General features: G+C 44.7%; 3 protein-coding genes across 3 annotated transcripts; all 3 read right to left on the reverse strand.

The window, feature by feature from the left end:
* Positions 1–8,427: 8,427 nt before the first annotated feature.
* Positions 8,428–10,712, reverse strand: LOC119545717 (endothelin-converting enzyme homolog). The gene has a single exon (XM_037851532.1). It carries the CDS (start codon positions 10,687–10,689, stop codon positions 8,464–8,466), a length of 2,226 nt encoding a protein of 741 aa, XP_037707460.1. The 5' UTR covers positions 10,690–10,712; the 3' UTR covers positions 8,428–8,463.
* A 447-nt stretch (positions 10,713–11,159) lies between these two features.
* On the reverse strand, positions 11,160–13,354 carry LOC119545718 (neprilysin-4). Its single transcript, XM_037851533.1, has one exon. It carries the CDS (start codon positions 13,319–13,321, stop codon positions 11,231–11,233), a length of 2,091 nt encoding a protein of 696 aa, XP_037707461.1. The 5' UTR covers positions 13,322–13,354; the 3' UTR covers positions 11,160–11,230.
* Positions 13,355–13,947: 593 nt separating this feature from the next.
* Positions 13,948–16,156, reverse strand: LOC119545719 (neprilysin-1). The gene has a single exon (XM_037851534.1). It carries the CDS (start codon positions 16,085–16,087, stop codon positions 14,027–14,029), a length of 2,061 nt encoding a protein of 686 aa, XP_037707462.1. The 5' UTR covers positions 16,088–16,156; the 3' UTR covers positions 13,948–14,026.
* Positions 16,157–16,234: the final 78 nt, after the last annotated feature.

Raw genomic sequence — 16,234 nt, forward strand, 5'->3', positions numbered from 1 at the left:
AAAAAAACCAACAAGAAACGTCGAAAGTTTTCTCCGTGTTTTAAGCCAACCAATAGCCAAATTACCAACGAAAACGACGATTTGCAGTTTGCAAATTATGCGTGCGGCACCTAGTGCAATCGAAACCACGTAAACCCAACGAACGCGAGTGTTTTAAACCACCTGCAACTGAAACAACCACCATTGTACATAATTTACACGAACAATTTTGCAACAACAACAACAAAGGACGCCGCGCTGAAAGAGAGAAGTTGACATAACTGCAAAAAGTAAATTGTATTAAACAGTGGTGGGCACACAAATAAAACCCCCTGAAGAAATTCCGGATGGTAATTTTGGCAACGAAAAACTGAAGTGGGAGTGGCACTTGCAGAAATGAAGTTGTTTTGTTGAGACAATTGCCAAAAAGCCACTGAAAATCAACTAAAAAAGGTAAAACACATTGTTATTTATTTGCAAGTGTATATAAATGTGTGTGTGTGTCTATGTGTGGGCGTACTACGAATAACAGTTAATTGAGCACTCATCGATTTTTTAGCCCCTTATTGTGGGTCGTAAAAAAAAGGCAACTTAAATTCATTTCACCTCACGATCCGATCGGCAGATAAAATCGAAAAAAAAACAGTTGGAAAAGTTGCCAGCCGTCGTCATTAAGTTGATTTGCTACCGCTGATGCTGCGATTTAATTTACCCATTCGCCTGGCATTCGGATTGCTTTCGAGCTCCAGTTTCCCATTCCGTCGCATTCCGACTGGGTTTTAAGTTTTCAGTTTTCGGTTTTCGGTTTCCCATCGACGGATTTTCCTCGCCGAAAATCGTATCGCTTTCGTTTTCACATTGGCAGCGTTAAAATGGTTTTTTTTTGGTCCGCGACCTAGGGTCGCATAGCCCCTCCCCCTGGGGCGCCTGCCTGCCCATCAAACCACCTGACTAATTAGTGTTGAGTTATTAACTTGATAATTATCGCGAGGCATGAGCGAGGTGCACCTCATTAGTTCTGCATTATACAGAAACTTCCGTAAATGTAAACCAACCAAAACATACAAACTATGAAGAACACAAATTGTTTTAATTTTTTAAAGATGTTTGATCATTTTTCTTAGTTTATAAATCCATTTCCTTGAATTACTTTAAGAACTTTTTAGTAAACCATTAAAAAAAAACATTAACAACTCCAAAGAAACCTAAATATATTGATCACCAATAATTGAGAAGCAATAATAATGTTTAATACATATTCTGGCTTAAAGATCCGTTTTCGTAATGAATCTATCAGTTTATAATCAATAATCTTATGTAATTCATTCCCAAAATATTTAAAGAATGTCTTAATATATACAGATAAGTTATGGACTAATCAAATGCATCTTGCAAATGTCAAATCACGGATATTCAACTGTAGCTCTGTATCTTGCAGTGACTAAGAAATAACTTTGATATCTTTGAGGTCTTTTCGTTAAACTCGTTTGGAACACTATATCGAAATACTGAAAACAAAAAACCAAAAAAATAAACACAAACAGTAATACGAGCTTGGCGCTGACAAAAGCTTCGCTTTGTTTATGGAAATACATATCGTCATAATCAAGCTTTCGGCTCTAAAGTCACACGTAAATCTCGGGGCATTCAAACGTATCGATGCGATTGGTGCCCCCGACTGCCTGGGAGTACGCTTTTCCAATCAGTGGTTCTTGGGAGAAAAACTACGACTCATTTCCATATCAATGGCGTGGAACCCTTCGCCTCTAATGACTCGATTGATTACCATTTTGGGTAACCTTTTTCGTTTGGGCAATGCCGGAAGTTATTGGAAATTCTTAATGTATTGATTACGTTTAGATACCGGTCTCTCAGGCTGTTTACACAAGAACGTCTGCCAGTTGGTCTGCCACCGTTGGTCGGTGGCCAACTTTAACAGCTGCCATTAGCCGCAGTCACGCAGTCTGGCCCATACATCAATTATGTACTCCTTTGGGCAGGCTGCCTGGCAAATGACTCAACCCCCGCCCAAAACCACCCAGTTCCACAAACTCCCACTCCCACTCCGCATAGAGGTTGCATGCCTAACCCAACCAAATGATTCATCAAAACGTGGCATAGGCAGTTTATGCAGATTCTTTACCTTTATGCCAGCCTAGTGGCTGTAACACATTTTCATTATGCTCTGCACTCGCTCCCCATTTCTCCCTCTCAATTTTTCTGTCATTTCCTGGCCAAAAGTGCGCCTGCGCATTGGAAAATCGTTTTTCCAGAGCGGCAATCTCTTATGTTGAGAAGTGTGTTGAATTTGTTATCGTCAGGGTTGGATCAACAGCCCATTAGGGAAGTTATTTTGACAAAATGTTTATAACTCTGGGGATTGACTCTTAAACTTAACTCTTAACTTAAATTTCAAATGTAATATTTTCAAAAAAATTCAAAATTAGTAATTACTAGATCATATTATTTATATGATGAATCAATGAGGCAAACTAATTTCAAAAGCATACCTTTGTTTTAATATGATTTCCACAGATTATACCCAAAAATATTAAGGAATTTTCCCCGTCTAGTTAATTCAATTGTGCACACTTTCTTTCGTTGATGATTGAAAGTTGGCTAATAAGAAAATAAACCCATTTCGCTGCGCATCGCATGTCCAGCTGTGTCAGCTTCTTTTGGATTCTTTGATGTTTCGGAACTGTCGGTCCGTAGATAATGTAGTACGAGCATATTGCGTGCCTGCCAACTGACCGCCACTTGATCATTAGCTCATCTGTTGGCAATTGTTAGCTAATGGCTGAAACTGATGCAGCAACTGCATAGATAATGTACAATGTCTGTTTGTGTCATTAACCTCGGATCGGAACGGAACGAAACGGGTTTCCTGCGCTCGCGCAGTTGGAAAATCGCTAGCGTTTGGCGGCGGCTCTAATCTGCATAGAATGCGGATCGTCTTGGAAATGTCAACCCCCCCCAGAGAAACCAGTTCCCCAAAACCAATTGCCAGTAGGCCAAACACGATTGGTAATAATTCACGGTGTTTCGGGCGCATGCGTGACCGATCGACAGTTGGCTTTGTTTTCCCTCGGCTGTTTACTTTTGGGTTATTGATCGGCCAGCGCACGATTCGATTTTCCGTCCGCCTATCAGCACGCACACAACGGAATAGCATATACGGCGGATCTAGTCATGGGCTCTGTGTCATGAAGCACTCGGCTATACGGCTATCAGCACGAACACAGTGCTCCACTTTTCCGACTGAGTTCCAGAGGCACTCGGCGACTTTTGCTGAATATCGCTCTCTGGAATGCCCGCCGGGGATTGTTGTTTTGAATACCCTAACTGTGGGAATTCTTGAGGTTTAGAGGGACTTTTACAAAATATTGTTTATGGATATTCTTGTTTTAAAAACATAAATTTAAAACGAAGCATATAATCAAAATTGTATATCTTTTGTTTTTTATAAAAAGTATTTCAAAAAATCTATTTTAACGAAATACCAGTACATTCCAAGACCAATTTCTTAAAATCTACTTATAACACCCTATAAATGCAGAATAGTTTGCAAAATTCTTCAAAAAATCGTTAAACTTTGAGATGTTTTATAGTAAGAGATGTTTTACTGCTTAAGATCTTGAGATACTATTTTATGTTTACGCCATCATTAAAACAATAGAATATAATTCCCTAAAATATTTTTTATTTCTAGTATGATTAAGAAATGGGGTTTTCGACTAGAAATTAGAAAAGTTTTTAAAACCATTGTTGATCTAGAACTTGGAGATTGGTTTTGATGAATTTAAATGATTTCTTTGTAAAATCAAAACCAGCTATGGAATTGTACACTTTATTTGCCTTAGCAATTAAGTTATTGTTTTATGTTTTGGACATCCGTTTTGATGTATTGTATTTAAATATGATGTTTTTTTTAAAATGATTCTTGAATAGGCTCTCTTTTCGGCTATGTTGGGTAGCCTTATGCCACTGGAAGAGTTGGCCCACTGTCTGTAGAAGGCCTGGGGTAAGTGCCTCTGCCTCTGCCTCCGCCGACTTATGCTGCGCGGGCAGCGGCGCCAGCATAACGGGCGGAGTGAGATGAGAGCGTCGGGCCGAGCGCCCAAATGAGTTACAAAGCAGCGCCACACATCGACGGTCGACGTTCACTTCGCTCGCTGGCTGAGTGACTCGTGGTTCGGTCGGAAATCGCCTTATCGTGTGTATCCCCTGCGGATTTGAGTTTTGGATTGTATATACGCATACAAATAGTGGCTTTCTTGATTTCTTCTCATTGAAGTGCAATAGAAAACTAAGTCGCTGGTTTTAGTTTTGTTCTTCTCGCGTCTAATTACCAAATCGATAAGTCCTGAGCAAGGGTTCTGCGCGCCCTCTAAGGGAAACTCACCACACCCACTGATACCCACTGAAATCTTCATCTCTCCGGGCTGTAATTCACATTTCCAGCAGTGCGTAGAGTGCATTTCAAATAAAATTTTAATGCGAGCATTGAGTTTCATGTGGCTATTTTGTTTAACTGAATCACTGGTCGCCAAGTGCTACGCTTTGTGTTTTTGTGCTTAAGAAATTATCAATTGTTTACGCTTTTATCGCTGGAACAAGGCAATGTATACACACATATGATGGATACAGTCACTTTGTGTACTTCTACAATGGACTTCCCAGCTTGAATCGACAAAGATTTACATTTTGCCAAGGTAAATGGGTTATTATTTGGGAAAATATATCTGCCAAGGCAGCCACAAGTTTGCATTTGTTTTGGAAAATCGATTTTCTGAGAGTGAGAGGGCGCTGCTCTCTTTCCGCCTCTCAGCTGATTGTTAGGGGGGGTGGTGGTCGGTGGGCGGTGGGCGGTGTTCAATGGGTGGGGTGGTGTTCCAGCCCCGTTTCCTTGACACGCTACCTTTACCCGCAGATACTTTTCTTTTGCGTGCTGTGTGCAATTGATTCCGCTCCCCAAATGGATCGCAACTGAGTCACTGGCCCACACTCGCCAAGATGTAGTTTTCGGTGGCAGGAACCCAAAAGGCCATGTAGAAGCAACATCTGCCAGCTGGCGGAAGAGGGTTGTTCCATGTGGTCGACGCGATATGAATATTGACCACCCTCTGAGCCGGAAAACTTTCTGCAAGCCAACCCATTTGGACCTTGTTTATTGGTTTCGAGTCCCCTGGAACACCCCCATCGATTGCAGTCTGATATCTCCTGTTAATTAAACACGTATGCAGTATTTATGGAGTTTCGGTAGTAATCTGATTGCTTGCCACACTGAGAGAAACCATTATTTATAAAATGTCGTGTTTCTGTAACTCAAATTACTGTCTGCCCCAGAAAAATAATGTTATTAAGAACTTGAGATTAAAGAGACATCCATTTTAAAAACATTGACTCAGAGAAGTTATTGATAAGAAGTTTTTAAATATAGTTCAAATATTCCCGAGGAATTATTAAATGTTTAAGAGAATATATATTTTAAAAAATATCTCCAACATGATGTCACAAAAGCTTGTTAGGCAAGAATTTCTTATATATGTACAAGAGATTTGGAATTGGAAATATTTAAATATATTCATATTCACATTTTGCAGCCCATTGCGTCGGCTTTAAATTGTAATGCCTTAGAATAATGACAAATTGTTTTGGACAAAACTAAATATGGGCGCACCCAGGCTCCATACCTACTGTGAGCAAGAATTCAATTGACTGGGAAATAAATTTCATTACTTATGGCTTGCCAAAGTCGCATGTAAAGTATTTATAACCTGTACATATGCACTGTGAATAAATGGAGGCCATATATGACAGGCCAGAGGCGTCGCCCACATGCGAAGTTGCCGCAGAGATATAATAATAACTCTGAAGCAATATGTGCCGAGATATGTGAGTTCCTCAAGCTTCGCTCTCGTTTCTCCCCGCCTGCTGTTGTCTTTGACATAACGTAAACAGTTTTAAATTACAAAAGTGTTTGCACCCAGATTCATATGATATATGAGATCTCAGAGTCTCCCTTTATCTGTCTATGAGAAGTGGTTAAGATACCAAAACCTGTTCATGCCGTCAAGTGCTTGGATATCATCACTTTTACTGCCTGCAAAGAGTTTTCTTGTGCTTGAAAAGAATTTCCCCATCACTGGCACACCTGCTGGCCATTCATCGATCGGTCTTCGAGTCTATTCTCTTGGCCACATTCAAGATCAATTGGTTGGAATGCCCCACGACATGTGTAGAACCACTTAGTTAGGGTACTTCCACTCGTCTGTTGCTATTTGTTTTTTTTTTTGAAAACTAATGTAAAGACATTCCCGAATTTAGGTTAAAAATGTGTGAATGAAATATGGAATCGCTCCTCAACATTATAAAAGAACAAGCAAATGTGCCCGGGGGAATCAGTAGTCTTTGGGCCGCTTGTTTTTTGGAGTCACTTGGCATAGATTGGTAATGCCACTCGAAGACCCACAGGCAGTCAGGCAAACAGATAGATAGAAAGATAGATAGGGGGCAGGAAACTGGGTCATTTGCCTAGCGTCTGTCTTGTTTAAATACTTGCGCCTGATTTATTGGGGACTTTGTAAAGTTGATTAATCAAATTGACTCGTGCGCGGCATTTATTTCTAGTTTCGTTTCTATCCGCCGCTGTTTTCGGATTTTTTTCTCACATTTTCATTTAAGTTTTGGCTTCTTTGTCAAATTTATGGCCCTTAAGCGTCTTTGCCCGCGATGATATTGTGGAATTATGTTGCATAAGTTATGCACAGTCTCCACCATTGTGCTTGGGAATAAAGCCTCATTAAGCCGCTTTTAAAAGAAACATAGAAACCGGAAAGGATCCAAGGGGAACCACACCTTTTTGTTAAATCCTCTTAAATGTGTGGGTGTTTCTAGACTGTTCCTCATAAGATTCCTTAGGCCCAGAAAACCTACTGAACGCAGTTGACCGGTGACAGTTGAATAACCCCATTGATTACCATATAGAAAGCCTACTAAGCATCGTTATTTTTTATGGATTATCTGGTAATTATGGTTATTGGCTTTTCCGAAGCTTCCGTTTCTTGCATTTCTTTCTCTTTTTGCTGATTAACCAGCAACAAACGGAGCCGACGATGCCGATTTGATGGCTGTTGTCTCGCCAAAGTCTGATAATTGTGGGGGAAGCGAGATACTTAAAGGTGCCCGGGGGCCACGTGGGGTCTTGGGTTTTTGGGGGGCTGCAGAGGGGACAGACATTCGGTTGGAATTCCGCGTCACTTTATGGCCGTTGTGCGAACATTTTTCCCATTTGTTTCGTGGGGCCCCGTAATGATATACCCAAGACCATGGCATCTTTTTCCTACGAATGTGAATTGAAAATTACTTTGCTGGCTCTTTTTTTTATTAGGTTTTGGTTTTCTCTTTTTTTATCGTGTCTTTAAAGCGATTACAAAACTTCCACCATTAATTATCGCTATGGACTTTTTTCTCCCATGACGCATCGAGATGAAAAATTGTATGCCATTTTTGCATAGCTGTAATTGATGATACGCTCCAAGAGCTTACAGAATATTATGCACTGGCCATGGTGCACTTCCGCTCCATTTGAAGTCAATGCGATGCTTCACTGCGAAATCTCGCACACGAGGTACAAAATTAGGTCGCAAAATGATTCTGAACAGTAAACGTGTAGTTTCATTCATGAAATACTTTCACGTCTTGCAAATATGAAATTATCAAAATAAGTTGAAAGAGCCATTGATATTTTGCAAAGCTATATATCTAAAATATTTTGCTGGACTTTTATAAAAGAATAATTCTAGAGTATTTTGATAGAAAACCTCTATCAAACAATTGCATAACATTTGGCTGCACATATTTATAATTGAGATCAGCAAAGGTGAATCAGTAGTTAGCTTAACAAGTGCAATATAACTTTTTAATTGAAATAAATGGTCAGACGACGTCATTTACAAAGTGATTACTAAATTGTCTCAATTTAAATGTGTTTTTTAATATAACCTCAGCTAATAATTCTCTTCAATTCTTTTGTCTTTGCAGGTAAGCTTCATGTTAAACTAAACGGAAATGCGTGTAGCTCACTTCCATATTGTCATGGGCAATCAATTGACAGACGGTTCAAGGTCGAGGGAGCTGCCCACATCCGATGGATGGATATTAACGAGTGGCCATATCTTTTACTGAATCGGTTTGAATTGAGCGCTGCGTGCTCGAGTGCTTAAAACCCAGACCAGGCCGTAGACACGTCGAGCTGTGTTCAAGAGCTTCGATTGACACAAAATCTGTGAGGCAGCGAGAACCACAAGGGGTTTTACTATTTAAAGAGATCTCAGAGTATGCAATCGATGGCAGCTTTATGAGCCTGTTAAATCTAGTCCCCAGCTGTTGTATACCCACCTAAGAAAACTGGCCCACACTCCGATCAGTAATTCCACTCTTGACTTACTTTTCAAGTATTTTATTTCCGTCTCGTCATCATCAGTAAACCAAACACTTGTCTCCACTATTCATCGGTGTGCCCAGGGCACATCCGAATTCCCGCCCGAACTCCGCGGAGTTGCTCAGCGGTCCATTCACATCCCATCTCTCCGGTGTGTGCTGCATCAGGGGCATCGATTCCAATATGGCTTCCTGATTATCCTTGGCCCAGCAGCGAGTCTGTGCAAAGTATATGAAGAACAACTGAGTGTTGGTGAAGTTCAGCTCCGGCAATGTTTCTTTGGCCAGCAGTAAACGCATATTGTGATCCTGCTGCTCCAGCCAAGCCAAATAGGCGTTAAAGGCCAAGTTAAGACCGCTGCCCTCGGCTATGATCTCCCTGAGCCTGGTGGCATTGCGAAATTCGCCAGGTTCATTGTACAAGTAACTGCTGTACTGAGCCCGCTGGCATTCGCTGACATTCCGGTAGCCAGACATGGTTAGCTCGTTCCATTGGGACGTGGCCTGTGGATGATGGTTCCATCCCTCGTCGTCGAAGGCCTGAACCAATGCGCTGGCCAATCGTTGGCCCAGTAGAGCATATTTCAGTGCCCTGGGATAGTAGTAATTGTAGAAGGGAGCCTGCAGCAGACCCCATCCCACCAGGACCATTTGCTGACGAGGAGATAGGGCAGTACGCACCTCGAATGCCTCCAGGCCCCCTCCATCCGAACCAAAACTGTTGCCTTTCAGACGCTCGAACTGCTGATGAGATTGATATTTGAGAACGATCTCCAATCGATGCCAGTAGTCCTCCGATTTCTGGAACTGCAAATCGGAGAGATCCAAACTCTGGTAGTCCGGCAGTGAGAATCGATATTGCGACGATCTTGTCCTGGCCGCTCTGCGATCATTCTCGTCCATCCATTCCACACGGAACTGCTCCTCGAGAGCCTTGATCACATCGTTGAAGACTTCGTCCAAATCATGTTTGGCATTATCGCGCTGCACATGACGCTGGAACATCTCACCCAGAACCTGGGGAAAGAGGCGTTGCGTCACCTGGACGCACTGGCGGGCACGTTCCGATGGAGCTGCCTCCGGCGGCTGATTCAGTTCGTTTAGGGCCAGGTACATAATGTAGCCACCAACGGTGATGCGGTTGTTGCCTCTTACAGTCTTGACCAAATGTTTTAAGTATTCCGGGGAGCGGAGGTAGACTTTATCTTGATACCGACTCTCTAGGGTGACCTCTACAAACATTTTGAAGTCCAACTGATTGCCCAACTCGTTGGTGAGATCGACCAGTGTCACTCCTCCATTTTGACGACGCAAACGCTCTTGGCCAGTTCGCGAGCGTGCTCCGTAAATGGGAACCGGCCCCAGAGGTTGAGACTCCTCCTCGGGCTTTTGAATATCCTGCACTCCTATTTCCTTGCAAAGCTCAAATTCGAAACGGATTATATCTCCGGCAAACCGAGCCGCCTCGCCGGTTTCCAAGCCAAACCAATCGCGCATGTTGTCCGTCACCTGCTGCTGCACCTGCTCATAGACCTCATCTTTCACTTCAGCTACTCGCGTGGCCAAGGCATTGCAGTGCTCCGCAGGGATAATGGTTAGCTTGGGCTCACCAAGGTATATGCTATTCCCCTGCATATTCTGTAGGTTGAGATCGATATCCAAACCCAGAAGTATTTCCAATCCGTAGTTCCTTCTGAATTCACCCATAGTTTGCACCCACTGACGGTTGTGCTGCCAATTGGAGTTGGGCACATTGCGCAGTCCTCCGTTATCCTTGAGGATCTTCATCAGGAATTGACGTCTTTCGTGGGCATTTGCTTCCACGGCCACGCAGGAATCGTAGAAGTCTCTCACCTTCCGGACATTCGCCATACTGGGACCACTGTAGCCATTCGGATGATTTCGTGGTTGAAGGGGCTGCGTCAGTAGCTGTTGCAATTGGTCCGAGATTTTGGACTCCATCACCTGCTGGGCTGTGGCCAACTCTCCCGGGCGAAGCTGCCGCTTATGATAACCACCCCACTTGCCACAGGCGTACTCAAAGAAATCCGTACAGGGATCGACGCTTAGGTTCATGTACTTTTGAACATTTGTTGCCATTTGTTGGCGCACCATATGCTCCTCACGTGGATCCTGAAGGCTTCCACCCATCTGCAGGCGGTTCATGGCGTTATGTCGGCCCTCAGTCACATCGCCAATATGGATTCCAAGGAGGAGCAGCAATTCCAGCAGAAAACTCAACCAAGCGCTTCTGGTAGCTCTCATCTTGGCGTTAAAAAATCGACTGAGCTGGTTGGAGGCTTGATAAGCCACGGAACGGTAGCATCTCCAGGCTGGGCTTGAACCTGGGAGAACTGGGTCAAGTTCGCTCTCAGTCCCTGAGGGTTATCGCACCCATTGGAGCTCTGAAATCCGCGAGAGAAGTAAACAAACTCGGCCTCGCCAACCGAGATCTTGGCATTGACAGCAAAATATTACTAGTCGCTTGGTGACAAGGTTTTTCTATTATCAAGCTAGCGAATGTTGTAATTCAAAGTACTAGAAGGCTTATAACCTCTTCCAGACAGGGAAGCATTTCCGATCTTTAGTATAGAAGTCTCAGCGAATGTAGTAAATGTAGATTATTTAAATAAAGCAAACAATCTGTCTAGATATGCTTTATTTTCAAATTCTAAGAGTTAGCTATAGAACATTCCAATGTAATTCTTTATTTTCATAAAAAACAAACGTAAGGGTAGTTCTGATAAGGGTATATTTCATATGTCAAAGAATTCGTGTATTGCTTTTAATCAAATTATAATTATTTTTAGTATATAGTACACTTGCTGGCAGGATTCATGGGAGAGCCAATGGGACACCGGAATTCCCTCGCGAATTCAACTGAATTGCGAAGTGGACCATTAACCTGCAGACGTGTCCAGGTATGATTCTGCCGTGCGCTGTAGAGGAATCCTCCCGGTGTCCATTGGTCACCTTTGGGACGAATCTCCTCCAGACTACAGTGCTGCTGGGCATAGGCCACGAAGAAAAGAGCCGTGTTCGTGTAATTTAGTTCCGGTAGAGTCTCCTTGGTCAGCTTACTGAAGTCGTTGTTTGGCTCTTGGAATCCCAGCCAGGTTAGATACGCTCGGAAGGCGACATTGAGGGCTCCACTGTCCGTGATCAACTGCATGGTGGCACTCTCATTTGCTCGCAAATAGTGTTCAACCTGGCGGGCAAAGCACTTGCTTCGAATGTGATATTCCCAGGCTGTTTGGCCATCCCAATTGTCCCGCTCGAGCAGACCAACCGACCAGTGGGGATCGTCGAAAGCCATTACCAACTGTTGCGCCAGCTTAACGCCCAAAGTGGCATAGCGAAGGGCGTGGCCATAGTGGAGATCGTAGGCAGGAGGCTGCAGCAGGGCCAATCCCATATCCAAACGTCTCTGAACTGGTCGCAGGCGCACCCTGGCCTCAAAAGCATCCACGGGATCCGAGGGAGCTGGCATGAATTCTTCGAAGAGGCGGTTATTTCTGTGCGATTGAACCGCACCCAAAAGCTGACGGAGATTGTGCCAATAGTTTCCACGCTCCAGCTGCAGTTTGAGGATCAATGGGCGCTCGTAACCCGACATCTCAAGCTTGAGGTTCCTTAGCTTATCTTGACCCACTCGCTGGCTGCCCTCCACCAACCAGTCTGCACCCAAACTCTGTCTCAGGGCTGTCTTTAGTTTTTCAAACAGGTTATTAAGATCTGTTATATTATCCTCCGTTCCAAACTGGCGGGCATAAAGTTCTCCCAAAGCAGTCGGAAGTAGTTCTTTGGTTCGTTCCAGGCACTGTCCTTTCCTCAAATGTGGGCGATCATCTAGGGGGAAATTCAGGAATGACACCGCTCGGTACATAATGTAGTTGGCCACCAAACTGATATTGTGAGCACCCACAGTGCGTTTTAGTTGGCGAAAGTATTCCGGTGATGCCATGTAAATAGGCTTGGAGATATCCCTGTCATAGCTGGCCCTCACATATGATGCCAGATCGAGTTCGAAGGCATTTGAGAACTCACTCAATGTTTTGCGACTGTAATTTGCCACGTATAGTTGCTCTTCGCCATCCCAGGGATAAAAGGGTCTACCTTGCATTCCGCCACACAGTTCATGCTCGAAGCTGAGGATGTCGGCGGCCAGGCGAGCGGATTCCTCATGTCCCAATGCCAGCCAAGACTTGAGTTCGGAAGCCACTCGTTGCTCCAGGGGTTCGTAAATGGAGTCCCTGATGTCCAAGCGATTTCGGGTGCACAACTCGGGTGGAATTATAGTGCTGGGTTCGCTCAAGTACAAGCTGTTCTCGTTCACATTGCCGTAGTTATAACCCACCCGGAGTCCGATGAGGATGTCCATTCCATAGTGGAGCCTCAGTCGACCCAGCACACTTAGCCAATCGTAGTCGTGATGATGCACCGCCCATTGGGAACCCGGAACCGCTGGAAATCCTCCATTCTGGGTGATGAACTCGCTGAGGAACTGCTGCTGCTGCTGGCTTTGTTGCGCCTGTGCCGCCACGCAGGACTTGAAGAACTCCTTCGCCTGTCGAGCTATGACGCTATCCTCCCTCCTCACAGCCTCCTCCAGGAGCAGGAGGAGCTCGCGGTCCGTTTGCTGCTGCAGTTGCTCCCTTGGCGTAGAAGTTGATTTCCAATTGCCACAGGCATAGGCATAAAAATCCACACAGGGATCGACACTTTTATTCACATGACCGCCCATCTCGTGTGCCTTTGCACGACGCACCGGTTGTTCCGATTGGTAGATCCGCTGAAAGGGTGGTGGTGAATCCTCGCCAGAAACCCAAGCATTTGGCTGGAGGTGTGGCAGCCAGAGGAGCCATAGGAAAACTGTTGTCCAAACCGGGTCCGACATGCTGCCGGAGCTCGGTGAAGCTTTCGACTGCCTTCTCTATTCGCAATCGCATTCAGGCAGCCGAGAGTCCGAGTTGATATGACCAAGGGTCAGTCGGGGTTATCGGTCCCCAAGAGAGTAAAGTGGGCAGAGAAAGAGATTTGCTTCCAGAAACTAATGGGAGTGTTGTAAGCATTACACAGCGTTACTCTGGAATCACATGAGTCATATTTTACTCAGAAATGCTTGCGTAATTCGATCAAGATGGGTCTTCTTGGATGCTCTTTTTAGTTAAATTTCTAAAGAATTTAAAAGATGTTACACATCGAAATAATTTAGCTAAAAGTATAGATATAATAACTTACAAAAGCGTACAAATCTCTAAAACAACTTTAACTTGAACTAAAAATAATACTCATTCCTTAAAACTTGATGTTTTGCTAATAATAAAAAAGTTCTTATATTCAAATTAAATTATTGTAAAACTATAATAACTGGCGCGTTCTCAGGAGTAATATATGAAAACATGATTTAAAAACTTTTGACGAATCTGCTTCCCATAATCATAACAATCTAAAAGTTTTCGATACTAAAGAATAGATATAGTAATATGGGAAGCAAGTTACCGATAGAAACTCAAACAAAAGTATGGAAAGTGCAACAAAGCTTTTATTTCGTAGTCTGGTGGTATAAATCTATTAAATATGGATGGCAAATATTGTTCTCTCAGTAGAGGGTGCACTTGAAGCGGGCGTTCAGCTTATCGTCCCTGGAGCAACCGTAGGCATTGGCGAAGGGTTGTGAGTTGGATAGCGCCGTGTTGACCCGCAGCTGCTCGGGAAGCTCATCGAAGTGCTCCAGAGATTCCGGGTAATCGGTGCAGTACAGCTGCGCATAGCCCAGGTAGAAAAGCTGATTGTTGTCGTGATCGAGTAGCGGAAGTCGTTCCCGCTGATAGATAACCGGAGTTTCGGCCGCATTCTTAAACCATTGTTGGTAGGCGCGATAGGCGATATCCAAAGCCCCATTATCGGCCACAATTCGGCGCAGCAGGTCCTTATCGTTCACGGGCTTACCCTTGTACTCCACATAGATCGCATACTGCTCCTGGAAGCACTGAGTGCGTCGGGAATACGAACTTTCCGAGGTGTTGTCCCACCAGTTGTTTTGATAGCCATAAGAGTCGTAACGCCTGCCCACTCCATCGAATCCATGGAGCATTTGTCGAGCGAGGAGCACACCCAAAGTGGCGTACTTCAAGGCATTGGGATATGCGGGATCCCAGAAGAACCTCGCCTGCAGGAAGGTGATCGGCACCTGAATGCGGTTCTTCTGGATCTCGTAGTGCGGCAGCTTATACACTTCATCCTCGACCACCGGTTCCTCCATCAATTTGGCCAAACCGCGTTGTGTCTTCCACTTGAGTACCTCCACCAAATTCGGGTAAAAACGTTCCATGTGCAGATTAAGGCCGTGCATCTGGCGGATCAACTTGTTGTCGTCGTGAGTTCTGAACTGCAACTTCAAAGACTCCAGCTTGGTGATGGCCTTCTGCCTGGTCTCCAACGTAAGCCAGAGTAAACGCTCCGAGGCCTGCAGATCCTCGCGAAAGACTCGTTTGATATCCGACCATGTCGACTGTAGCTCGTTGATCATCTGCATGTGATTGTAGTTGCGATGGAACAGGCTCTCCAGCTGATGGGGGAAATATTGTTGGGCCAGTTGGACACACCAAATATCCGGTTGCTGGGATGGCGGCACTCGAGCAGCATCCAAAGCCTCCAGAGCCTTCCACATCGTGTAGTTTGCCAGCTGCAGTTTGGGCGTTTCCCTTATTACATCCACCAAATTGGAGAGATAATCCTCGGGTGTCTCATACAAATCCATGTATAGGTTGTCGTTGAAGATCAGCTGCAAATAGCGGGTCACATCCACAAAACTGCCATAGGCGGACTTCATCTCGGCGGCGGTCCTTTGGCGAGTGGTTTGCTCCAGGGTGAGCGCCGCATTGTGGGGCAATCCCTTGGCCAACTGCTGCTCTATTTGGACCACCTGAGTGGCCACCTCCCGCAGCCAGTGTTCCGATTGTTCCGGGAAATATAGATGTAGCTTCTTCTCGATCGAACGTTCGTAGAGCTCCCGAGTGCCTTCAAAGTGGTCATTCAAATAGTGGCGGCGTGACATGGGGAATTCGGGAGCGCCGATCTTCAAGCGATGCATTTTCTCCTCCTTATAGTCGAGAATCACATTTAAGCCTATGAAGATGTCCACGCCAAGGGAACGTTTCAGATTGGCCACCACCTGCAGCCAATCGTACTCGTACTGATACCAGGAGGGAACTCGAATCTCCGGCCAACCACCACGGAAGTCAGCCACATTTTGCAGGGTGGCCAAAGCGGATCGGGTGTCGTTGGATTGAAGGCGGCACGAGTTATAAAAGTTCTTCAACTGCCGATCGGCACTGTTCTCAGCACCTCTAGTAGCACTCTTGAGCATCTCAGCGCTTTTCCTGATGTACAGTTCCTGCAGCTCCTCCAGGTAATTGGTCCGTTGACTGGACAAACGAGCCGGATGCAAACGTGGCCAATTGGCGCAGGCATAGTTGTAAAAGTTGGAACAAGTGTCCTCTTTATCCTCGCCCATGTAAGCCTTAATGTGAGCCGCTTTGGCCAGTCGCAGGATGTCGTAGGTATAATTTGCGGCCAAAGGATGTGGCAGAGAGGCATCACATACACATATGGAAAGCAGGATGACTCCCAGCAGGAGTCGGAACGGTTGATAGACCATTATCTACGGCTTTATAGCGACTTTTCCCGTGTGATCCGAATGATTGCCGAAACGAAACTGAGCGGGAATCGAGAGACGCGTCGATTTTTGACTTGAACAGAGGCTTATCGTCGACCGCTTGATTGGTTAATTAGTTCCATTAACCGA

Source organism: Drosophila subpulchrella, chromosome 3R, assembly GCF_014743375.2.
Source record: "Drosophila subpulchrella strain 33 F10 #4 breed RU33 chromosome 3R, RU_Dsub_v1.1 Primary Assembly, whole genome shotgun sequence".
NCBI classification, from domain to species: Eukaryota; Metazoa; Arthropoda; class Insecta; order Diptera; family Drosophilidae; genus Drosophila; species Drosophila subpulchrella.